Source organism: Astatotilapia calliptera, chromosome 23 (genome assembly GCF_900246225.1).
Source record: "Astatotilapia calliptera chromosome 23, fAstCal1.2, whole genome shotgun sequence".
Classification (NCBI taxonomy): Eukaryota; Metazoa; Chordata; class Actinopteri; order Cichliformes; family Cichlidae; genus Astatotilapia; species Astatotilapia calliptera.
Window position 1 is genome coordinate 5,937,061 of NC_039323.1, and position 25,657 is coordinate 5,962,717.

Genomic DNA, 25,657 nt, shown 5'->3' on the forward strand with positions numbered 1-25,657 from the left:
GCTGCGGTTGACTTCAAATGTGATTGAGGCCAATTCCTTCTTTTCACTCCTAAAAATCTTTTTATTTCTAATGGAAATTAAAATTGAAGGAAAGAATATAATGCAAACTTCTCTTTGCAGGCTAAGATCTTCCGATGTGGAGTATTTTTTATTCTCTATGTGCTTACTGTAACTTTAAGACAACACACATGTCTACTGTTGACTGGCTTAAATATAATTTTGGAGTATGTTGCGGTATTGACTTCATCATACAAACCCCTCTCTTCTGTGCGGAATGACTGTGCGTATTATTTTTACGGGCATAGCTAATGAAAAAATGATGTGACTTCTTTTCTACTGCCGTGCATCAAACTCACACATATTTTGTGTGTGTTTTTGTGGCCTGGAAGTTTTGGAAAACTAAAACAACTGACTCATTTCATGCTGCTTAGATCCTCTCTGTGGTCACCTGGTGAAATGTTGAAATTTGAAGTTGCAGCTTTCTAAAAAAAAAACACGCCTTTGTGTCACTGAGGTGATGTGTGTACTTCAGTGTAGGTGTTACATAGGTGGTATGTAGGTATCATCCTGTGGTATGTGGGTAATAGATGTTCACACAGAGGTCGCTTTTGTGCTTTGCCGAAGAGCGCAGGATATGGACTATGAGCTCAGAGCTTTGACATTTGAACCACGGTGCCCAGCTGAGGTGAACAGTCATGAGAGGTGGCTCTGATCAATGGAATAATTGTTAGAGGAAGGTCACGCTGACACTCAGGTATGCGTATGTAGTCTGGGTCTAATATGGGGATGGATTTCTTTTCTGGACAAGCACTTTCATTCCAGTAATGCAAAAACCTGATGCTGACCCCAGTGACTTCATAATATCTGAAGTGATTTGACAAAAAAAAGCCCTATTTTAATAAAGCTGATTGCTGAGACACTGTTGATGGCACAAGGCTGTGACTTCTGTGCAGGACTGTAATTGCTTATGCTATCGCTGCTATTAGATCAGACACTTTCTCTGTGAGGACCAAATAAGTAATAGAGTAGGAACAGACAAAAGAAAGCAATAAGTCAGATTTCATAACATCACCGCAAATTAAGTCCAGGAATGTACTGATTACAACAAACTGTGGATTTATTGCAGTGTAAGACTATATGGGTGTGGCTTTTTCCTTTAAGCTCTCTTTGTTGTGTCCCTGCTTGGCGTGTTATTGTGTTAATAGGAAACCATCTTTATCATAATAATTGAGTTCTTTGCCAAAGCAGAATTAAAATAAGTTATTTCCTATTACGTTGAAATATATGAAACACTTGTGGTTGATGCAAGAGGGGAGTGGACCCATATATTTTACTTGCTCAGACTGTTGGTTTAAGCACATGCCATCACTCTGTTCTCCATATATGTCAGTATCTGATGAGCAGCTGTGTGCAGATGCATATAGGCGCACACCCAGATAGAGAGAATAAAAGAAGCAACAGGAGGAATTATGCATTTCTCCTGCACGCCCTTTCAATTAGCAACCCTTCTGTCTCGAGCTTTGACGCTGACTGACATCCTCACATACAGACCCAAATCACACACCACAGCAAAGGTTGTAATTTCAACCCTACTTTCAAAACACTGCACTAGAGGCACCCGGTGCTTACTTAGCTTAGCAGTAACCCGACACTGACCTTGTTTGATTGGAAGTGTTTTCAAATCAATGCCTCTGGCAGGAGAAAACCAGCTGTGCGCTCGTTAGCTGAGGTGCATGCTGTAATTTGGCATAAATAGATCCATTTCAGGGAACGTCATGGCTAAAATACTGCGCTGTTGACTTTGTAATCCCACATGTGCTTGAACTTCGACCCTGCCCAAACCACCACCCATATCATCACCTTTCTTTTGAGGGGCATTACGCAACGTGTAACCCAGAGAAGTCTACCTTTGTCCTTCTTATTTCTGAGTATGTCTAATTGGTGTTTCTCTGAAAACTATATGTTGATTTGTCTTCAGTCATGGAAAACATATATTTAATTTCCGCTGTAGAATAATTATTAAGCTCGCTGCTTTTGTCCAGAGTGAGCTTATTCTCGATGTGTATCATGAAAGCTAGGTAATTATAAAGGAGCCAAGCTAGAGGTGCTCATTAACACAAAGCAGTCAGAAATCCTCCTCTTTCTGTTTGCACGTGTCCTCAGCTGTCCTCCTTCTCCTGTTTACATGTGGAAGTCTTTTCTTGTTTGTTTGTTTGTCTGATGCTCATCATCCATCTCTTCACCTCAGTTCTCTCATGCCTTCCCTAATTACAGAGTGTCAGGGACACTCTGAGGCAATATCTCAACATGAGAAAAACCTCATGACTCGCTGCAGCCTGCTGCTGCTGGGTACAAATGACAGTCTTGGCTTTGAATGAGTTGTCACTGCTGAGTTGTCACTGCATGGACAACGCCGGCCTTTTTTTCTGGAACCACTGCTATCTGCTCTGCTGTGTCGACTTGTTTTTATTTGATCCTGTTACAAAAAATACAAAAGAATTTATTGAAATCATTCTGTTTTAATTAGTGACCTTTTGGACAAGAATGCGCTTTCAGTTTGAAAGTGGGTGGCAGTGAATGTATTTTTTTTTATATATTATTCACTTCAGTGGCAGTCACTGATATTTGTGAGTCAGTGTGCTGTTTAAATTTAAGACAGCCCCAACTGCCACAGTCAAATGGCTTCAATGCACAAGTGCTCTTGAGCTGGGCGCCGTGTGGCGGATAGAGCTCTGCTTTAACGGGGGAGATGGAAATTGGCGTGAGATGCTGTTTTTCCAATCTGACAGTGTAGCTGTAAAGTTCAGGGCCTGCATATTCAATCAAACTGGATCTCCACTCATAGATTTTGGGCTACTCTCCTTACATAACAAACACAGCCTGTAGCTGCACAATATTCACAATGAACAGTTTGTGCCTTTGTCGAAATATTTTGGTGGAGTTTGCAGGTAAAACTCTGTGCCCGGTCAGCCTGAGGGTGCTAAAAATGACGCTTCAGTCTCTCCTGCAGGTTCTCACATTCTTTCTCCATTTTTACAGCCTTTTTTTTACAAGCACTTGTACACTGGCTTGAACAGTTCGTGTCCTCAGGCAAGTTTCAGTCCCCAGTGGCACCATCGCTGGCGTACTCCAACAGGTGTGCTCCTGGCTGAATGCGTTGTACACAGTTATGCTGTAAAAGAAAAACCCCTTTGCTTTATTACATAGTGTATTGGTGGGACAACCGCCTTACGCAGCCTTTAAGCCATCATGTAAGCAAGCAGTACGAAGACAGAATCCAGACAGTTTTTCTGTGTAGATTTTCAATCATCTGAATAACGGTAATGGACCGAAAAGAGATCTGGTTGCCTTATGCTTTGAACCACTTACTCCAGCTCTGTGGAGTTTGACTACTGGCTTTTTTTAAATAGAGAAATTTCTGCGAAGCTTAAAACAAAGTGAAATATGACAGTATGTCACAAAGCTGCGTGTGATATGGTGTTTCTTCTACAGCGCTTTGTGACTGCTGTTCCAGGATAACAATAAATAAATAAATAAAGCAGCTTTGTGACTCAGTAATAAAGAAAAAACAAAAAAGACGCCTCGACACAAGATGTGACACATAATATTTCCCCTGCACAGCTTTTTAAAGGAAATAAACAACACGAAGGCAACAAAAAACAGACTGTTTATGTGAAGAGATCCGGCAGAGGTTGTCTCCAACCAGTGAAGCAGTGAAGGACCTTTGCTTTTCAGCTTTGGGTTTCACATTACTGTAAAACTATTGCTTAGGAAGCGGAATCTTGTATTCATCCACAGTGTCGCAGAGCAGCATTTAAAGTCTGCCGTGTCACATTTGCATATGTGGTGTAAGATATCCCACATTTAAGCATGTAACTAAGGACTTCTCCCCACATGTCACAACATTTTATGTGGACAATAGAGGATTGTTTTCCGTGGCGTTTTTCCTTTCCAGTCACAATAATTTAATTGTGTGTGTGTGTGTGTGTGTGTGTGTGTGTGTGTGTGTGTGTGTGTGTGTGTGTGTGTGTGTGTGTGTGTGTGTGTGGGCCTTCTTCCATGCATGTCCCTGCTCCTCATTCTAAGATTTTACGGCTGTGTGTTTACATGGCTCCACCTGGGTCTGGTTGTGAAATACAATTCGGATTCCATACTTTTCCATAAAAATAAAATATCTGTGATTCTATATTACAGCCTTAAGGGAGAAACAAGAGGATATAATAGAAAGCACATGTGGATGGTTATGGTGCATAGCATACGGGTGCACTGAATAGCAATCAGACCTGTGCACATAAACACACTCACACTAGTACATGTGCTCTATGCAGGGCGTGGCTCTCGGTGCAAAAGTGCTTCTTATTATCTTATTACCAATTTGGTACTCATGCTCATAATTTTTCTACCACGTGTCCTGGCATTAACACAGAAAACAAAAATGAGGGGAAAATAATAGATAAGAAAAATAATGGTTGACTTTTAAGCATTTTCTTATTTTCTGCCTTATGTATTTACTCATATTAAATCTGACCAAAGTTAATAATAGATAATGAGATCAGCATGTGTGTAAGTAATCCTTATGAGCCCAAATCTTGGGCTTCAGGCTTCAGTCTACTATTGATACCATTTGAACAATAGAAGTGCTTTAAAGACAGGCTCCATTACATTCCAGGTCTCCAACAAAACCCAGTTTAAAAATACAAGGTAGCTAATAGATGTGTTTTATTGTTTTATTCATAAGATCAAAATGATTTAGTGGCCATTAAAATGTGTTCAGATTTGGCAAACTGATAACGATTCATCTCATAAATCAAGACATGCCACTTTGCCGTATGTTAGTGGGCTTAGTATTAGCATAAGATTACGCTCCATCCTTCCTGTGCTTCTTAAATCAAGAGCCTTTGTGCAGTCAGTCGGGACAAGGGGCGATATCTAGGAAGCAGAGTAAAATACGAGCAAATGGAAAAGCGAGAATTGAGCAGTGACATTATAATGTGTTTACCCTGGAAATTAACCTGTCATGCAGTTATTTTTATTTTCTAAAAGCACTGTAGTTAAATTTCATATTTTAATCAACGTGAAGTCATACAGTTTGACAGAAATTATGGCCTGTGTTTTAGCGTTGTGATTATAAAACAGAAGATATAATTTTCTAAGTGCCTCCCTAGCCTCAGGCCTTTGTGCTTTCCTTCACCCCCTCCTCTTCTGTCTGGCCACTGATATTGGCAGGACAGTTTTTGGTGCCTGGATGGTGAAATTCTCAGTCTTTCTCAACCGTGCCAGCCTCGCCTGGCTGCTTCCTGTCATGCGAGGGATCCTGTAAAACCTCAGATGTTGATGCTGCTGTGTGTTTGTATGTGAGAGAGGCAGGGAGTAGAGCCAGGTAAACCTGTGTGTTGACTTTACAGTTTTTCCCAGGCTGCAGGCCCTGGTGCACCAGTGTTACTCTGTGTGCTTTGCCCGTTACTCCCGAGCAAATTAAATTATTTACACAAACATATAAAGCCTGGGAAAACAAAATAAAATCCCTGTGCATTTTTTTTTCTTTGGCAATGTGAGTGCTCTGCAGGAGGACTTTGCAATCAGTGCATGAGCGCCTGTGAGACTGCCTTAATATTTAGGTTGAATAGTTATTCTTCTGAATTGTCCAGACTCATCAGTTTACCTCAAAGGTATTTAAGACGTCCTTCAGGTTAAAAAATGTGTGTGCTGTGCGTGTGTTTCTTTCTGCGGCCTTGTGGGTTTCTGAGTGGAATATCTGTCCTTCACCACTTCCTGAACTAGCCAAGAGAGACCTGATATCGACCCCAGAAACAGAAATTTGAGCAAACAGTTATTCCATTCAGGAACGTTCTGCTCCAGCTAGATAATAAACTTTGCTTGCTGCTGATCACCGCTTGGTTTATAACAACCTGTTTTCAATCAAAGGCTAGAGCCCTATCACAGAGGCTGAAAGTCATTATTTCTAAAAAACATAATGTCTGTTCTAACATGCAATAACTCTGAATAGCTTTGGCCATAGATGTTGTCCTGAGTGGGGTCTAGCCTCTAGCATGTAAGATTTTGTGTAAAATGTAAAGTAACCCAAAAACTCCCAGTGCGAGCAGGAACATTTAAAGCACGTTTTCTATCATATTTGAGTCTTGGTAAGACAGTATGTATAAATAGCTGTTATGCTGGACTATATTGTAAGTCAAGAGGAAAATAACAATTCATTATTGGTGCTAAAGTATTGCATTTGAATCTGTTTTGAGGACATCCAGCTCTTTTGTGGATTCATTTGGTGTTGGAATAATCGGGAAAAAAAAGGTTCCCGGCTGGAAAAAGTTCACCAAAACACCCCCTCAAGTTGGAACAACAACTTTTCCAAGTTCTGCACATGATTTGCCGAGTTCTTGACGTCATAAAAGCACACGCGGAGTATGAAAGGAAATGTTTTGTTGGCTATAGCAGCTTTTGGTCAATCGTGGAAATTCACATATTGCAGACCACTTTTATAGTATCATTTAATCTGTAGTACTGTATTAGATTGTAACATTACTTGCCATCCATCTACACTGTCTGAGACTAGCTAGAAAGCTTATTATCAGTGAATACATAAACAATTCAAGTAAAACTATTTTATTTATTATATGCAAGAAACAGTTTCTCATTGTAGCATCCATGTTATTTCCATTTTCTGACTTAAAGCACTTGAACACAACGTCAGAAGAATGACCTTCTGACTCTGGAAATTCGTCCTCCTGGAGAACATGTGAACGCACAGCTCAGTAGGAATTTACTGCAAGTATCTACTTAGCTTAGCATAGGATAAACACTCAAGACTGGGGAGTCAAATAGCCTTTTTCTGGCCTGCTAGCACCCAATTTTCACACTTATAAAGACATCTATGCAAATAGAAAAACAGAACAAGTTAGATTAGATTAAGCTAATATAACCAGTGGCTGACAGCAGCTTTTTGTAAAGAGACACATAGGAGAAAAGTATTTATCGTCTAATCTAAGTCTTTGCAGGAAGGGAAAATAACATGTCTCCCAACATGTCAAAGTATTCTTTTCACCAGGAGGGCTAACTTATCGACCCATGAGGGGCTGAACATGTAAGCCTGTGTCTCAGCCGACCTGAGGGTGAGGCCCCTCGCGGTCATGATTTCCTGCATGGGGAATATGTATGTAAATGTAACTCTTGATGATGTGGAATTATAACAAGTTTCTTCATAAACAATCAGAGTTTCAAAATGACACTAATAATGACAGATGAGTTTAACCTCAGCTGAAAATCGGGTTCTTGCCTAATATTGTGACTGAAGATAGAGCACTCCATTATGACATTTAGCATATTATGTTTACAGTCCCCTGAAAAGGATAAGCGGAAGCGAATGGATGGATGGATGGATGTTTGCAGTCCTAGGGGAGGCACACAGATGTATTTAAAAGAAGAAATTTCCATGCTTTCTGTTTTTTATATGCTAAATAGTTATGTCTATGGCAGCATATGAAACCAGAAAAAAGGCCATCCTCAGGGACTCTTCATCCCACCGATGGCTAAACATTTTCACTCAGGGAAAAAGGAAACTTTTGGAGTTGGAATACAGTAAATGAGGCCAATTTTCCTTTTGAGCTATTGCCTCGGCATTTATAACTTATAGTCTGGAGATACAGCTCGGTAAGGTGGAACTGATGTGAAACTCACCACTCTGTTATGTATCTTGTCACTCTTGACAATTATAAACTGGTGAAGTCATATATTTGACTTTTTTTCCTAAATTTTGTGGCCTCTTTGGACTATATTTTTACTATAGATTTGTATGCTTTTACAGAATAACTTGTAACAGGAAAGTTTCCCCGGACACATTGAAATGTGTCATGCCTGCTACTCTAAAGCCTTTTGTTTTGATTGCTTTATACACTTTCTGCTCAGGTTTATTTTTTGTTCTTTTTCTGAAAGCTTTTGGAAGTGTCCGCAGTTTATTTTCAGAAATGTGAACCTTGAGCGGGCCTTGCACCGGTATAGACTTTCCTGAAGGTTAGCTGTCTTAAAAGATAGGTGATCAGAGGTGTAGACTCTCTCATGTCTATGAATTTAAAACGTGAGGCGGCACACAGATACTTGGATATGCCTAAGTCAGCAATTTAACATGTTCAAAGTGAGAAAGTTATAAGGCAAGAAGGATCAGAAATACAGTACCAGACTACAAACTGTATATCAAAGATGTATGTTCCTTCCAAAAGTGTGAAAGTGTCTTAAACTTACCGTTTTGTGGCCATGTTGAGAAAATACACTGGATTATAGATCTAAGAAAAATGGCCCTAGACCTTCTTAAAAACATTTTAACAAGTTTAACACTTCATAATAATAATTTCCTAAGAAAACAGCCCCTAATAGGGTAAAAGGGTATATCCAAAAGCACACCTTTATTTGTGGAGTCCACCTTGTGTTTGGCAAGGTGCATTATCCCTCAGTTTCCCAGTCAGACCCGCCTCTCAGTCGTCAGTGTGGTTACAACACCAAAATTGCAGCAAATTGGCAAAAATGATCACCCTAACAGTTCATAACAGGATTTCATTAACTAATGGGTGATGTAACGGTGGCTACATCCATCTTTTACATATAACCGATCCCAAAGCGAGGCCTCTGGACATCACTTTAAGAACTACACCATGACAACAACCGTAAAACACGCTCGTTATAATTCATCTTGCTTTCCTTCTTCCTCAGAGCTCCGTTTATGAGTTGACATGTCCTCTATGGAATCATAGCCCTTTTTCATCCAACACCTCTTTTGTGCTTCCATCCTCACCTCGTTTCTCCCCTCCCGTGGTTCTCAGTCTCGCTGTTTACACTGGATTGCATGTTGTGAAAAATGCAGGCCAAATTTGGACCCGGTTTACCTGGGCGCCATCGTCACAGTAGAGAGCAGACTTTACCTCAGACCAGTGATATCCAAACCAAACTCTGCCTGCTAGTGTTGAAGGATTGTTTAATTAGCAGGAAAATGGCAGACATATCGTACCTGGAAGGGGACACTATTTCCATTTTCACCTCAGAGAATTTGAATCCCGTGTGTGCTCCAGCAGGCTGAATAACAAAGGGCCTGGAGGTTGTTCTGCATATGTACAGGTGGGGGTGTCTGTGTATACCCAGCTCTCCTAACTTTTTCCTGTGGTGTCTCTCAGGAGCTATCAGAATAAATTCACCTCTGAAGGGTTTGTGCAGCTGGTCTCCAGTTTCCCCGTCTTTTACTTCACCATTGCTACTTGTGTATTTCATCATGAAATGAGACAGCTAATTTTCTCTTTATGGAAAATGTTAAATATACATAATATGATGAATAATAGTACACTTTAAAATTACTCACCAATTATATTTTAATCATATTACATGGTTTAGTAATAGTTTAATGAGATACTTTCTGTTTTTCTTTATTTTTTTCACATGAAAGTCTGAAATTTTTCTTTGGAAGTGCAAAGGAAAAATCCCTGGAAAGGATACCTTTTGAAACGGAGATAGGATATGAATAAGTTTTTCCTGCCGTGTTCCTGTAAGAGGAGAGCGGAGAGAACTTTCCAGAAATGTGGACCTGTGCTGGGTTCTTAGCACTGTGGACTGATCTGATGTTACTATAACAGGGAATAAAAGCTGTTTTATTAATACAGGTATGGAAAACACACCTGGAAGTTGTGTAGCTGTATTCCGGGGAAGCAAACAACTCTTAAAAAACGGGTTTAATTTTTATAGATTAGACTTTATAGTTACATTTTTTTGCCTTCTAGATTTGATTTTGTCACAACATACGTAGTTTATCCAGGCTGCTGCTGAGCCGAGTCTTTTCACTCAGATTCCCGGTGTTCTTACTACAATTTAAGCTTTCACAGTAGTCTTTATTACCATATTAAGCACTTTCCAAACCTCTGCAATTAAATCTTAAAGTAAATTATGTCGAGATCTGTGGTTGTTCAACACTTTCTAACTTTCTGAAGGTCCGTGAATCGGGAATTAGGATCCGTCTGCTGTAAAAACAGAGCTGGGGTTTTTATAACTGACTAAACAGTTATATGATTATTTGTGTTTCATTTTTGTTGTATCACATTCGCAGAGTAAAGATGTAATGAGTTTTAGGGGAAGTTCAGTTGTATCAAGTGAGTGATAAGGAAATTTATTGCCCAAATTCTCCAGAGCAGCAGAGTCCAAATGTATTCATTTTCAAATTGCAGTTTTGAAGCTGTTACTGATTAAACTTTGGAATATTTATATGAGGAAACCTTAAAAAAATGATGTTTAAAGCTGAGAAAAAGTTAAAAACTTTAATAAATAATAGGCCATACATTTTCCTCTGCTTATCCATTCAGGGTTGTGGTGGGACTGGAGTCTATCCTTGGTACATCAGGTACTCCTAGGTACACAAATGACTTGCACAGGTACACCCTGTGTCAGTCATTAGTCTTCTGAAAGGTTAACACAGAGATCTAGACAACCATGCATGCTCACATTCACACACAGGGCCAATTTAGAATCATCAGTTTACCTAACATGGATGTTTTTGAAGAAAACCCATGCAGACATGGAGCGAACATGCAAAATTCCAGCATCTTAAAGGGCCTCTCATCCCCATACAACAAACAAATGAAAGTTAGACATTTTACTTTTGGCAAGAGAATAAAAAGCCATTATTATCTAAAACATGTTTTTCTTGGTGTTGTTGCCATTTAAAGACATTTCAGACTCACTTTTTGTGTTTGTCAAATGTACCCCGCCTTTATTTGTGTAAAACCTGCAGGTTTTTCAAGTTTGTCTTTATCCACAGGAGTCATCTGTGATTACAGCGTGCTTTGCTCGCTTACTGAAAGTATATCTGATCATTAGTTTTAGAGATAGTGCTTTGGAGGTGTTTCAGAGGCTGGCCTTTTGATCTGTTGATTACAACTCAGGGGACCACCAATTATCAACAGGAGACATGGTCTGGGGATTCAGCCTCTCTGTGCTCAGTTTTGTCAGTCCACATATTTAAGTTTAGATCTAAAGCGCTCCAGACTGTCTGATAGTTGGTGAGCAGTAATGTGAAATGTATGTTTGCACGCAAACACACTGGTATGCTCCTTTGAGAGTCTCCAAATGTATAACCAAAAGTCAGTTCTCCTCCCCGACATACAATACAGGCAGTCTTTACATAAATGTTCTCCAGCACATGGTAAACACATTTTTGACTGCCACATACACGCAAGCCATCAGGTGTTTGTGTTTCATTAGCTACGAAATGCCAAGAGGAATTAAGCTTAGCAAAAGCGTCTCAGTGGGAAATGGCCGTAACATGAAGCTGCAGGAAATAGCAGTAAGAAAAAGCAATGAGATTATGTGTGAAGGTACAATGAAAGAGGCAAGTCAGGGTGTAATAAGTGTCACAACATGCACTGGGTGGACTCTCTGTTCTCTGTGCTCAAGCAATCAGAGAATTCATAACTAATGTACAACTAATGCTAAATCAAGCATTTTGATAGGATTTTGTTCTTAAACATAAGGCGCGATTCTAAACTTCTTGTAAAAACAGTGTAAGCTCAGGGCTACAAAGCTATATTACACCTCCTGACCCAGTATGAACCTTCCAGATCCCTCAGGTCATCTGGATCCGGTTTTTTATCAGTTCCCAGAGTCAGAACCAGACACGGAGAAGCTGCATTCAGCTTTTATGCTCCATATATCTGGAACAAACTCCCAGAAAGCCTCACATCAGCTGAAACACTCAGTTTATTTAAATCCCGGTTGAAGACTCACCTGTTCTCAGCAGCATTTGAATAAAACACCAAATCCACACTTTAAGCTTAAATTTCAAAACTTACATTTTAGCTACTGATTTTATCAACTGTTCTGATTTTATCTACTGTTTTTTTAATCAATTTTAAATCATGCTTTTTATTTGTTTTTGTTTTTTAATGTCTCTGTAAAGCACTTTGAATGACCTTGTTGTTGAATTGTGCTATATAAATAAACTTGCCTTGCCTTACACTCCTCATTTATCCTCAAAACTGAAAATACACTGTTTGATTTAGGTGACAGAGCTGAATGAAGGATGAAAAACACAGGAGGAGTGCTCACTATCTTTGAATTTATCTTATCGTTACCTGTTATCGTTACCTGCACATTTAATGTCCAATCTGAGTGCACTTCTTGTTCCTGTGTGCGTCTTAGTCAGGTAATGTTTAGAAACACATGCTGCAGTGCAGGCGTATCTATAGGCGGACAGATCCTGTACCGCATATATGTTTGATTTGGACAAACTGAAGTTTCAGCAAATCTTGAAACAGATGACAGCAGATTGAACATGAAATAAAATGAACAGAGGCCTGCACTGTGGTGAAACTCTGTTTCATTGACCAGACTGCTGCTCCTTTTGTTATTTCAGTGGGAGAATGTCAGGAATATGTTGCTTTTGGCCCGAGACGAAGACCAGGAAATGTTCGATACAGACACACACACACTCACTGTGATGTTTCTTTATGAAAATTCCCACAATGTTCTCTTAGTTTTGCTTTGCATCACGTGTGTTTTAGTTTAGATAACCTTGCTTTATTGATTTCCTCTACTACCAAACAGCTGAACAGCGTGTAGAGTATTCTACGCTGTAAAATGTTAAAGCAAAACTAGACTTCAGGTGTTAAGTTCTGATTTCTTCAAGCAGACACACGGTGATCAGGAATGTGCAAATTTAGTGCGGAAACATAAGTGGAAGCTTTTGCTAATGCTGGCGAAGCTGTTCAGAGTTTTAATAGTCTCCTTTAAAAAGATCAAGCACGCTGGCATTTCACTGATCTCTTTCATCACTTTTTGCACTTTTACATTTGCACAGTCACAGCATTTGTAAATGTAATCTAAAAAGTGCTACAAATAAAGGCTGATTATGAATTGGATTTGGTGAGAAACTAGCTGAAACTAGGTGTTTCTCTCTGGTGTTGGATGGACTGGTCAGTTGGAGGCGGCTGGTTGGCTGTGCGGCCTTCCAGCTGAGGTCATGTCTGTGACTCAGTGCCTCAACGTCTCTTTCCCCCTCGCTTCATAATTTGTCCCTTCGTTTATTCGTTCCTCATTTCTTCCTATAATTAGTGTGCATTATGTAAAATCATAAAAAAACCCAACTTTAACTGAGACTATTTTGTCTTCTTTGGCTGAAATTTAAACATCCCTACAGTTAGATTTTAATAGCTCTTTCACAGAGCGATAAAGCTCTAAATAAAGGGAAATTCCAGTTTTCGGTGGCAGTTATTGTGTTTTTTATTGAGTGAAATAAAAACATGTTTCCAATTAAACTGCCATTTTCCTCTTATATATCTAAACAAATGTTTTTGTTCCCATGAATACAGGAGGAGTTAGTACAAAATGTAATCTGGTCATCCTGCAGGCACCAAAGAGTTCACAGTTTTATCCCCGAGTTTATGAAACTGTCTTTCAGGTGTTTGCATAACCCGCTGTTTCCATCTTGTCTTTCAGGTTGGAAGTCTGTCTCTTTGCACGTGTTTGGGATGAAGCACCTGTGGGACATTCACTTCCTCCTGCTCATCCTTGTCTATTTGTTAGGAGGCGTCACGTCACAGGTCAACCCAGGTGTGTGCAAAATGAGATGACGTACTGTGTTGAGCTCCCATTTTTCTGTCCTTGGGTGTCTGAGGGTGTAATAAGGTCATATTCAAGAGTTTGTGAATACTATAAAACCACTTTTATGAGTTTTGAGTAGGGATTTTTGGACTCAGTGCTGCAGCCCAACAGTCCAGACTGCAACTGATTCAGATTCTGGATAAGTGCTGCATTGTGGGAGCCATGTGGTCCTCTCTTTCTGGTTTGGCCTCTTTGATCCCAGCATGCACGCCTTTCTCCAGCTCTCTCTTCAATGTATGTGTGGTTTTTGTGATGTCAATGAAAAGGGACCAATAATTTTTTTTTACAAGGAAATGGGGTAGCAACATTTAATGGGCAAAGATTGAGTCAAAAAGCAACCAAAGAGAGCTTTCTAGTTATTGTTGAAATTGTAGAAATGCAGCAGATATTTGCCAGTAAAAACCTCGAGCTGGCTACTGTTTATGATTTCAGTTTCAAAGCTTCTGTCATCAGGTTCAGTTTTCTTTATTGTTGAAAGAATAATGAATGACATATATGCCACAGTATTTCAGATCTAATAACAGTAATTAATAATGGTTTTGTCAGAAAAGTTCAAAACAGGGTTTACAGGTTATATCCCGACAGCTCTGCCAAGAAATGTTAAAAAAAAAAAAACAACAGTGGAAAAAAAAAAAGTGCCCCATCACTTCCACATCCTCCAGCCTTTCTACACCCCACTTCCACTTTCAAAATAAAACTTTCTTACATGATGTTCTGCAGCATTTTAAGACCGTAAACCCAATTTTATTTTGAGAAAGTATGAAAGTAAAAGCAAACATGAGGTCATGATGACAGGCCTGGGGGTTTTCTGCTCTCTCAAATGGACACTGCTGAAACAAAACTACAAACATTACATTTTTCAAACCCACCAAACCAAAGTATTTTTTTAAGAAACACAACTTTTCTTTTTCCTTTTTTTAAACAACAGCTGTTTTCTACATGTTTCTTTCTCATTCTCACCACTGAACTGCACAGGCAAACACAAATACTTACACAACCACATCACAGGTAAACGCACATTTGAACCTGACTCACTCTGGCACTCATTTATTCATCAATCCAAAGACAACAGAATAAATTCAGCCTGGTTGCAATTGAGATCAAAGGGTGTCAAGGAGTATAAGTAAAATAGTGCCTGCATGCTGTGGTTACTTTCAAGCATTTCCTCATACGTAGTTATTAATAGCTGCATTTCTGACCTATATAGTCATATGTGAAAGCCTTTTCAGGATTCAGTACCAAAACTTTCAAACATGTCTTATGAGACATCTTCTCAGTTACACGTTGAGTGTTTGACTCTGTTAAAGCTTCTCCCTCTTGTCTGTCTTCTTTCCTTGTTTTTGTGAGTGAGTGAATGCATGTGTGCGTGTTTGTGCGCCTGCTTGCATGCATATACCCGCATGCACACGCATGCTGTGATCCAGCTATCCCACTGGAGTCTGTGGCTAATGCATACCAGACATTCTGACAGCAGGAAAGTCCATTGAAATAGGCTCTGTCTTTCTCCCCACCATTTCTGTGTTTGTGTGTGTGTGTCTGTGGGGTGTGCAATTCCCAGTATCTGACCACTTATAAGTCAAGGAAAAGACTGTTTGTGTATCTGATCGTTGTCAGCGTTCAACAAGTTCACCATTTAAGACCTTTGATCCCGTTTAAAATCTGATCCAAACCATTGTTTAAAGCATTCACATCCGCTGTCACTGTCCTCCGCTAAAAACTCAAATCTCAACCTGCTGTAATAAACGGAAGCAGGACATATCCACCTATAATTCTGTCTAATGCTTTACTTGTGCTGCATTGAGAAGTGAGTCGTTTTTTCACTGTGTGGAAATATTCACTGCTGAATTTAGTGGAGCTAAGATGCTGAGTGATGCCAACTTTCCCCTGTTTAAAATTCCCAAGCAATGGAGTTATACCATCCCTGTTTTTCCCATTTTAATCGTGAGTAGGCGAACTTTATTTCACTGTGGAGAGAGGAGGAGGGCGGGGAGGAAGTGTGGACACGAGCACAGGCCAGGGCAGAGCATCCAAATATTGGGCAGTACTATTATTGTGTGGGCTTCTTCTTTTGAGGATGTTTAAGTCTTGAATGAATGAATGCAGTCGAATTTGAGAGCTTATAAAAGTGAATTTCACTACAATAAGAATATAAATTATGTGATGTGAGGAATTAATTAAATGCCAGTCTTTGCAAATTTGCTGCTGCAACCTAAATATCAAGAAGCTTATAGTCAAATAACTTGGTTAATGGTTTATATTTACAGCCTGGATGCTAATGGTAAATGGCCTGTATTTGTATAGCGCTTTACTAGTCCCTAAGTACCCCTAAGTGCTTTACACATCCAGTCATCCACCCATTCACACACATATTGGTGATGGCAAGCCAGATTGTAGCCACAGCCACCCTGGGGCGCACTGACAGAGGCTGCCGGACACTGACGCCACCGGGCCCTCTGACCACCACCAGTAGGCAACGGGTGAAGTGTCTTGCCCAAGGACACAACGACCGCGACTGTCCAAGCCAGGGCTCGAACCGGCAACCTTCCGGTGCAAACTTCCACTAAAGCCCCAGTTTCTAATGTGTGTCCTTGGGGAAATTAATTGCCCACCATTGACCCAGAAGCTGCTAAAATGGTATGCACAGCAAACCTTTCATATCACATGCAATTTTTTGATAGAAATATTGATTAATTCAGCTTTAAAGCAACTGACTTAGGTGACTGACTTGAGCCATAACCATGTAAATTCCCATTTGTGGCCACAGTGGCTGCTATAAGTTTACATGGTCATGGTCTCGGAGATACAATAAAGCAGACAGCTTATTTATAGGCAATGAAACCAAAACATGACTGACACATAAGGGACAGGTATGTGAACATAAACTTTCATGACTGCGGTGTGTGTGTGTGTGTCTGTGCAGTCAGTGGTTGAACTGCAAAAGCTAAAGAACAAGTCTGCCTTTCAGTGCAGGGTGCGGTAAAAATCAAGAGGTGAGCGAGAGGTTTGGTCCATTGCTTCTTCATCTCTCTCTCTCTTTATTCCTCCACCACACAAGGCAAGTATTTTTCCACCTTTTTTCACGGGGGATATTTTTAGATAGCGCAGCTCAATGTGAAGCCTGATGGGTTGTGGTGATGGTGGTGGTGGGTGTGCACATAAGGGGAGTGGGGTATGTGTCCATACATCCAAATGCACACACTGGACTGCCCCCACAACTCACCCCGGGGGTCACCTCTGAGTGGGTCGGGTAGATAAATAAACACAGCAAAAACCAACATTTGGAAGAGCGGTCACACATCCGGCAGGGCGTACTGAAACCCGCCTCTTTCTCGCTTTGACTCTCTCTGGGATGTGGTTAAAGGGTCTGATAATGGCTCCTGTTTCATTCGTTGCGTCTTGGGCAATTTCACCTCAAAATGGTCACTGAAAGTATTCTCTTAACTTTTGACTGTGTTTCATAGCAGAGACAGTTAAAGTAAATAACAAGAGCTGCTGTGCTTTGCTCACTCACTCTCCACCTCAGTGTCTGTTTACACTCTTCACCTCTGTGCGAACGAGACTCTACTGGCATTCAAAAGTGCGGGAGCGCCAACCACCTCAAACCCCCTAATCTAGCTGGACTGAGCTGCCACAAAAGGACAGATTTCAGCTACATGTCAGTCTGAAACCAGTGATTACTATTCATCGTTTGTTTTCAAACAGTGTAGTTCTTTGACTGGATTGGGATTCGTGTATTACACATCTCTGCAGTTCATCTTGAAGGAGGTTTGATTATTTTTTCCCCTTTACTCCAGCTGTCATTCGTGCAGTTCGAGCACCTGAAATTGTTTTGTAATTACGCATCTAAGGATACCACTAATTTACTTGGAACATGAGACGAGTAGGATGGTTTTGGTTGATGTGGTCTGTTTATTGCCACAGCGATCTGGTGCATGGAGAGAAATTGTAGGAGGGGAGGGATATAAACAGTAGGGGATAAATGATGCGGGATGGAGTGAGGAGGGCAGCAAAGGTTAGTGAGGACAAGATGAGAGGAGGTCAGAGGAGGTAAATGTAGACATCTGGAAGAGTTTTTGTTTGTGCTTCCTTCACCGTGTCACTGCCAAAACGAAGCTTTCATGCGTGTTTGTGGTTTCATCTACTCTTGCTCTTTTGTGTATCTGTGCGCGCTCCAACTTCCAAAACGTAAGGCGTCTCCCCATCTCGACTATTAAGCAAATATTTGGAGGAGATTAGGATCAGAGGAAGAAAGAATAACAGGGAGACATAAAGAGCAAGAGGAGGACACAGGAGGCCTTGGACCTCAAGCTCTTGCTGGCATCTTCTCAAAGGGTTTTTTTGTGAAACAAGGGGCCAGGCGAACTTGATCAGACTCCCTTTAACTTCCACCTCCAACCTAGCTAAAGGCTGCGACCTGATGCTATCACACATGCAGAAATCAAATTTTTCAAAGACTCTTTCATACATGGTTCAAAACAGGTTGCATGGTGGTCATATCCTATTAGGTGGAATTAGTCTAGGAGCCAAACATAGTATCTCTCCCAACCTGTCAAGAGTGCCCCTTTTTTGGCCTCTGAAAACACCCATAAATCGCTTAATTCATTCAGAGGCGTATAAAAGTTAATAGATGCCATGTTGGCTGGATCACGCTCAGTTAGCCTCTAGCTCACTGAGTCTTAATGAGATGAAGATTTTGTAAAGCATGCTGTTAACTTTAATCTCTTTTAACCACTCAGATGGTCAGAGGAGAGCAAGGAGGGACCACACAGGATGGGACACAGGGGAGAGAGGAAGAAAGGAGCTTGAGGGGGTGGAGGGCCATGTAGGAAACGATGGGCATAATGGTTTTATTGACCGCACAGTGGGGGCACCAGTCACTCTGACCATAGACACACACACACACACACACACACACACACACACACACACACACACACACACACACACACACACACACACACACACACACACACACACATGCATAGAATAACTCAATCCTCATGTGCTTGATACCAGTGCTGTTTTCACTGGCAGAAACACCGAATGGATACAGCTTATTATTTCAATAAGGAACCACAATTTGAGGGCACAGAGTGTGTAGTCGTGTGTGTATGCGCATGCATATGTGTGCAGTCCTCCCACAGCACTACCCCACCCCTTCGTCCAGCACTATCCATCAAGTTTTTCAGGTTTCTTGACAGAAGCTGGGAATGAAATATTTCTGTCTGGTGAATGTTTGAGTACGAGTTTGAATTTTCATCACCGTCGAGCACTGCGGAGGGTCTGGGGAGAGTTAGGGGAGACGTTTGCTTAACAGTGTGATAACTGATTTAAGTACAGGAGGTGGACAGTCTCCCAGGAAATTCCTGCTTAAAAAGAAACACTTAAGTAGAAGTGGTCCTCTTATCAAGTTAAAAAATACCGTGATGATATGTTGGTGCGACTGCAGGTTTAACAGAGGTGGAACGAGTTAGACTAGAAGATTGATACAATATTTACTGCTGTTTGTAAAGACATGGCCAAGAGATATTTAGCTTTGAGTCTTCTTAAAGTGGACCTATTATAGTTTCTCTTATTTTGATCATATATATTGTTAGTAAGCTTGTGTACAAAAGCACATACTCTAGACTGAGAAAATTTAGCTCCTAATCAGTGGTTTTAAACGGATTTCTGCTCATTGAGAGTGGATGTCCTAAAAATGATTATTTCAGACACACAGCTCTGGCTGTGAGCACAGAAGTGCCATAAACCTGCTTTTTTCTAGCCTTCTGCTTGTGAGGGGCGGCCAATCAGTGGGTGAACTGACCGGCTATAGCAAAGACCATCATGAGGATTATTCTAACTACAAGGAACCTCTACTAAATTCCAAGAATTCAAAAATAGCTGGGCTGAAAAACCTTTCATTTTTTAAACAAGAGGATATATTGAGGTTGAGCTAAATGTATTAGTGTTTTTAAAGCTAACTGTTTTTTTTCAAAGGGCTGATAAAAATGGGTGACAAACAAAGAGAAAACAACCCAATAAAGAGTGTCTTACCAAGGTGGTGGGTGGCTCTACTGGAAGCTTGGAAAAACATTTTTCCATTTTTCTGTCATGACAGTGCTTTTGGTGGTGGAAAGCACTGTCACTGGTCCACAGTCTCCTGTGGGTGTTCAGTTTGGTTAGGGTCTGATTACTGGAAAGGCCAGAGAGTGTGATTTACATTGTGCACATATCAAACTGTTCAGTGACACCCTCGCATCCACTGGATGGGGACATCGTCACACTGAGAAAACCACTCACATCTGAGTTAGGATTAGCCAAGTAATATAGTTAAATATTACTCCACTATGAAAACATAATTGTCTGTGTCAGTGTTTTAGTATTTTCTTTCATTAATGCATCAATATGTAGGCAGCTTCTTTATATATGTATCATTATGCTTTATATCTGATGTTGTCATTCTTTAAAATGTCATTCTGCCAAGACACACATGTGGAATATGGATTCATTTCCAACATAGGCAGCAAGACACAGGAACACAGAAGGCAAACACAGAGAGGACATTTAATGCTGATAGTCCATACCCAGTTATTCAGAAAGTAAATCCAGGGACTTCAACAATACAGAAAACCAAGCTCAGAGAATATACAGCTAAATATACAATGTGACAAAGGAAGGCTGAGACAATACATACATATATACAGAAGAGGTAATGAGGGAAGAGAACACAGTTGGGGAACTAAACAAAGCTGAAAACAATCAAGACAATGGGCAGGTGTAGTAAAACTAGACAAAATACAGAAAGCTAAACATTGACCAAAATAAAATGGGAAATAAAGACTAAACGAGAAAAAAAAAACTAACTTGACACAGGAGATGAGAAGGAAAACAGGAACACTGAAAGTAAAAGGGCAAACACAGAGTTATGGAGGGACAGAGAAGGAGCATAGAGGTGGCATTAATTTAAAAATAAATGCCACCAAAATCATCAGTAACAAAGACTCAACAAATAAAGGAACGCAAACAGACTTCAGTCTTAAACAGCAAAAGTAGGAAATAGACCATAAAGAGCCCATACAAAGCATCAGAAAATAAACAAGGCTTCTAAGCACAAGATAATTAAAAAAAAATACCTTAATGAATAGAAAGCTAAGTGCAAACTAGACACACACACACAAACCCAATCAAAAAGACAAACTAAAAAGCAAGACTCAAATGACAGGCTAAATATAAAGTAGGACCACCAGGAAGGTATAATAAATAAAACAGAAAGCTAAATTTAAACAAAAATGAAGAACAAAACCCAAACAAAATATGAATCATGCTCAAAACAAAAGAAAACATGAGCTCACAAAAACTCAAAACCGATGACAAAAGAAACTGTAGCTAAAGACACAGAGCAACTTGAGTGCTGTTAAAAATACACAATTTCAGAGTAGATAAACACAATTACAAAAAACGTTAGACTGCAAACATTTCCTGACTAAAGTAGCTGAGTATATGTACTAAGTTACTTTCTGCAAGCTGTGTAATACTAACCAATCTGGTTTCCATTTTTCCCTCATCAGAATTTTTAATAGGCTGAAAAAAAGGAAACCAGTGGAAAAATCATATTTTCCTGCTTGCGTCGTTACCAAAATGCTACTGTGTAACTCTGGCCTTTTCATAATTGCATAATCAAAAGTGGACTCACAGCAAGTTAAAAGAGAATTACTGCTTTCACAAGTGCTAGTAAAGAGAAAAAGCTTCTCATTGACAGCAGTACTTGTAATCAGCAACCCCCATCCCCCCGCCACATGCACCCCACTGGCTCGGTGGTGTTTATGGCTGAGAAAACATCAGGCTGCTTTGTCTGTCTGCTTGCATATTTGTGATTTCAATTGATGGATGTTGTGGTGTTTCAGGTGTGTGCCGGTATCCTCTGGGGATGTCAGGAGGACAGATACAGGATGAGGACATTTCTGCTTCTAGTCAGTGGTCTGAATCCACAGCTGCAAGATACGGCAGGTAGGTATCTCTCTACAAACTCTTACATACGTGTTTCATGGCATGTGTACCCTGATAATGAGTGAGTGTGTGTGTATATGTGTGGGTGGTTTATCCTGCAAGGTGCCTGTGCCTGTTTATTTGCAGTTAACCACAGACTGGGGTATCAGTTCTAACCTACAGCCGCATGATTGTGTGTCTCTGTGTGTGTCTGCTCTAGAACTTGGGTGGCCCTCAGTAAGTATCAGGATAATGATGTAATATACTTTCCCCATCCATCCTGGCTGGAGTTTCAGTCTTGCCCAGCGCCGTCTTTCCTGTGCCAGGCCCCTGCCTGAAATTAACACTTTAAGATGAATTTACGATGCAGCCTTTCACCAAAAGTGTTTTCATAGCAGGCTGCAGGAACTGAAATCCAACACTGAACTCACTTTTACTTTCCTCTCACCTTTTTCTTCTCTGTCAAGTCCTAACGTTTCTGCTCTATTGCTCCCTTTCCGGCTGTAATTCTAATGTGCACATCTACTATTATTTGTCTTTCTCTCTCCCTCCATTTATTTCTCCAGGTTGGACTTTGAGGAGGGCGATGGCGCGTGGTGTCCGGAGATAACAGTGGAGCCAGACAACCTGAAGGAATTCCTCCAGATTGACCTGCGCTCCCTCCACTTTATCACGCTCGTGGGCACCCAAGGTCGTCACGCAGGAGGCATGGGTAATGAGTTTGCCCAGATGTACAAGATCAAGTACAGTCGTGATGGCAGTCGCTGGATCTCGTGGAGAAACAGACAGGGCAAGCAGGTAAATGCACCATAGAGTTTGTCCTCTGCAGTAAATCAGGTGAAATTACATCTTTTTCTGGTTTGGCAGTCATATCTATTTGGACCTTTACAGCAAATGATAACGCTGTACTGATTTTACCCTTTTAGTGCCTCTCATTACTTGGACCTATTATGACTGCGTTTAAAGTGATGCAATGGCTTTGCTATCTATAAACTCTGTGACTCTCAGTCATTAGTGTCTGCCATAACAGTGTATTTGTTTGACCTCCAGGTGATTGAGGGAAACAGAAACGCCTACGACATTGTCCTCAAGGACCTCGAACCGCCCATAATTGCTCGCTATGTCCGCTTCATGCCAGTCACAGACCACTCCATGAATGTCTGCATGAGAGTGGAGCTCTATGGCTGTGAATGGCTGGGTAAGTGGTGGATCAGGTGGAAGGGAAAACCGTGCAGAGGGAAAAGTGGGAAATATAATGAATAATGTGCAAAGAACTGTAAAGGCAATTCAACAAATCCTCCTCATCTTTGAGCCCATAAAGATAGAGAGGATCAGCTGAGGATCTGTTGCTTTTTAATGACAGGCAGGGCAGTGTCTGAAAAACACTGGTGCCCTTAATGAGTATATGGCAAGAAAAATATTAAACATCTACTTTATAGGCACTTTAGTCCCTTTACATGGTAACTTTTTTTTATTAATCAGTGAAAAAAGAGCCAACGTGTACTTTTTAAAGCACTTTTTCTCTGTCTCTGCTCCCTTAAATATTATGCAAAAATCAATGCCCAAAACCAGCTTTAAAACTGGCACAAATGCCATGATGTATTATTTTGAAACCCTGCATGCTTCTTATGCTCATGTGAACACATCCTTGTTTAAAATTCACGTGTATAGCTAATGAATCAATAAAAAGCTGGTTAATTAATGACATTACTCCTGCAAATGCACTTTCAGTTTTGATTAAATGCATTGAACTACAACATTGAATAAACCTTTGACGTATTTTGCCATATTTTTTTACACAGTCCCATGAAAAAGGTGCCTTTGTTGAAACATTTCCAGATTTTAGTGCATGAAATAATACTGCATGGCTGAATAGGTTTTGAATATGAAGTAGTGAAATGTTTGTGAAGCAGACTTTATTGGTCATGTTAGCAGATTGTTTTGCTCGCATGAGGATGACAAAGAAAAAAAGAAAGCAACTGCTTTTTAAAAGTCACTTTACCTCCAGCTTGTTAGAAGCTTTAAGGGGGTGTCTTAAAGTAAAAGTGCTATTCAGTCGGTTTTGTTCATTCCTTGTGCTACATAAAGTCCTTCTTTTCTCAGCGCTGGCAAAACAGTCCCGTTTCTCCCATACTGCTCCTAAACATTACATTTATATTCTTCGTTTCCTCGTTCTGCCTCTTCATCGAGGACTATTACTGCTACCAAAGTGGAAAATTCCACCCGTCTCTTGTGACGCTTGACATTTTGGTAAAAATCTGAACTACAATGTAAAACAAACTTTGTGGTTTTCAACAAAGGCTTTCTGCATGACGTGAATGATGGATCTCATAAAAGTCCATGGGATTCTCACTTAAAAAAGAGAAAAGAATAATTTTTCTTTGCTTTGCAGACGGCCTTGTTTCATACAACGTTCCAGTGGGAGAACAGATGAATTTGCCCGCTTATCCTGTTTATCTCAATGACTCTGTGTATGATGGAGCGATCATCTACAGGTGTGTGACTGTTTAATGTATTGGGGTTTTTTTTTTGTCATTTTCCTCCATCACACACAACCCTCTCACTTTACATCCACCTTCTTACAATCCTCCCCTTTGCCATGTTGTTGTCCAGTTTCTATGGTGACAGCAGAGACAGACAGTGGTGAGTGGGCCATGGTGGTTTACTGTTAGGCAATACCTCATGGGAATAATTGAGTCAAGCCTGCTCACACAGTTACAAAACCAGATTGAACCAATCTGAGTATTTTGTTGACATTCATGTTTGGGTTATGGTAGGGTGAATAATCTCCTCCATGACACAAAGCTTCTTTTCTCTGTCAAGGAAAAAGGGCAGAGGGAAAAGAAAATGGACCATATTACAATATCAAAGCCAAAAGCCAAAGATTAAAAAATGATTTATGCAATGCTGCCACCTAGTGCTGGATCAACATATGAAAAGTGTTCCTACTAGGGCTAGTTAACCTTTCCAAAAATTATTTATTTTTGCCCTTCAGATTTATATTGTGATATAATTTGTATTATCCAGTGCATAATAGTTCTCTCTTCAAAACAATGCCTGTAGCTTTTTGGCATTTGAAACATGATATTTTACTCTCAAGATTCATTGTTGTATTGTTTTTTTATTTATTTAATTTAAATATAGTGACGTCCTTAGTTACAACCCAAACACAAATACCTTTGGATCAAGTGGAATTTCTTCTGAGTTAATCACACCACATGTCACATTGACCTCTTCCCCAAATGTTTTAATCTCTCGGCTAAATGCAGTGAAAAGACGTTTCTTCAACTTCTGTTTTAGTAACCAGTTGTAGTAACAGTTATTCTTCAGTATGAGGCTCCATAGAATTTAAGATTGGAGCATTAAGCATGCTCTACCTCTCTGTTTCTCAGTATGACAGAGGGCTTGGGCCAGCTGACTGATGGAGTGTGTGGCCTGGACGATTTTACAGTAAGTCATGAACGCAATGGATGGCCAGGATATGACTACGTGGGCTGGAACAATGAGAGCTTCCCGAGTGGATTTGTAGAAATAATGTTTGAGTTTGACCGCATACGAAACTTTACCACGATGAAGGTGAGGTTCGTGATCAGAAAAGCTGAAATTCTCCATGACTGTTCAGCTCCACACATCTCACCGGGTGGCTTTTTCCCCGCTCAGGTCCACTGCAACAACATGTTCTCGAGACACGTCAAAGCCTTCCGTCAGGTGGTTTGTTACTTCCGCTCTGACTCGGACTGGGAGGCCACGCCACTCTCCTTCAGCCCAGCGGCGGATGAGAAGAATCCGACTGCCCGCTTCGTCATCGTCAACCTGGCTAATCACATGGCCAGTGCCATCAAGTGCCAGTTCTATTTTGCTGATGCCTGGATGCTGTTCAGCGAGATCACCTTCCAGTCAGGTACACATTTGAGAGCTGTGTGATGCTCTCTGCTAGTCTGTTATGTATTTAGAATAGGTTTGTATGCTGTCATGCTCATTTCAAGCTCTGTGTTTTTATTGATTAAAGTACTTTCATATGGTTAAAAAAATACTTATGCCATACTGG

The 25,657-nt window shown here is 40.4% G+C and overlaps 1 protein-coding gene across 5 annotated transcripts in view; it reads left to right on the top strand.

Moving 5' to 3' along the window:
* ddr2a (discoidin domain receptor tyrosine kinase 2a) overlaps nt 1-25,657 on the top strand; it is a 31,201-nt gene that overhangs the window by 443 nt on the left and 5,101 nt on the right. For all 5 annotated transcript variants that reach the window (XM_026159490.1, XM_026159489.1, XM_026159491.1 and 2 more), the window contains exons 2-8: nt 13,477-13,590; nt 21,528-21,630; nt 22,176-22,407; nt 22,660-22,807; nt 24,002-24,104; nt 25,002-25,185; nt 25,270-25,510. In XM_026159490.1, the coding sequence (XP_026015275.1) occupies nt 13,509-13,590; nt 21,528-21,630; nt 22,176-22,407; nt 22,660-22,807; nt 24,002-24,104; nt 25,002-25,185; nt 25,270-25,510 (1,093 nt within the window). In that variant the 5' untranslated portion in view covers nt 13,477-13,508. The remainder of the gene's footprint in view (nt 1-13,476; nt 13,591-21,527; nt 21,631-22,175; nt 22,408-22,659; nt 22,808-24,001; nt 24,105-25,001; nt 25,186-25,269; nt 25,511-25,657) is intronic.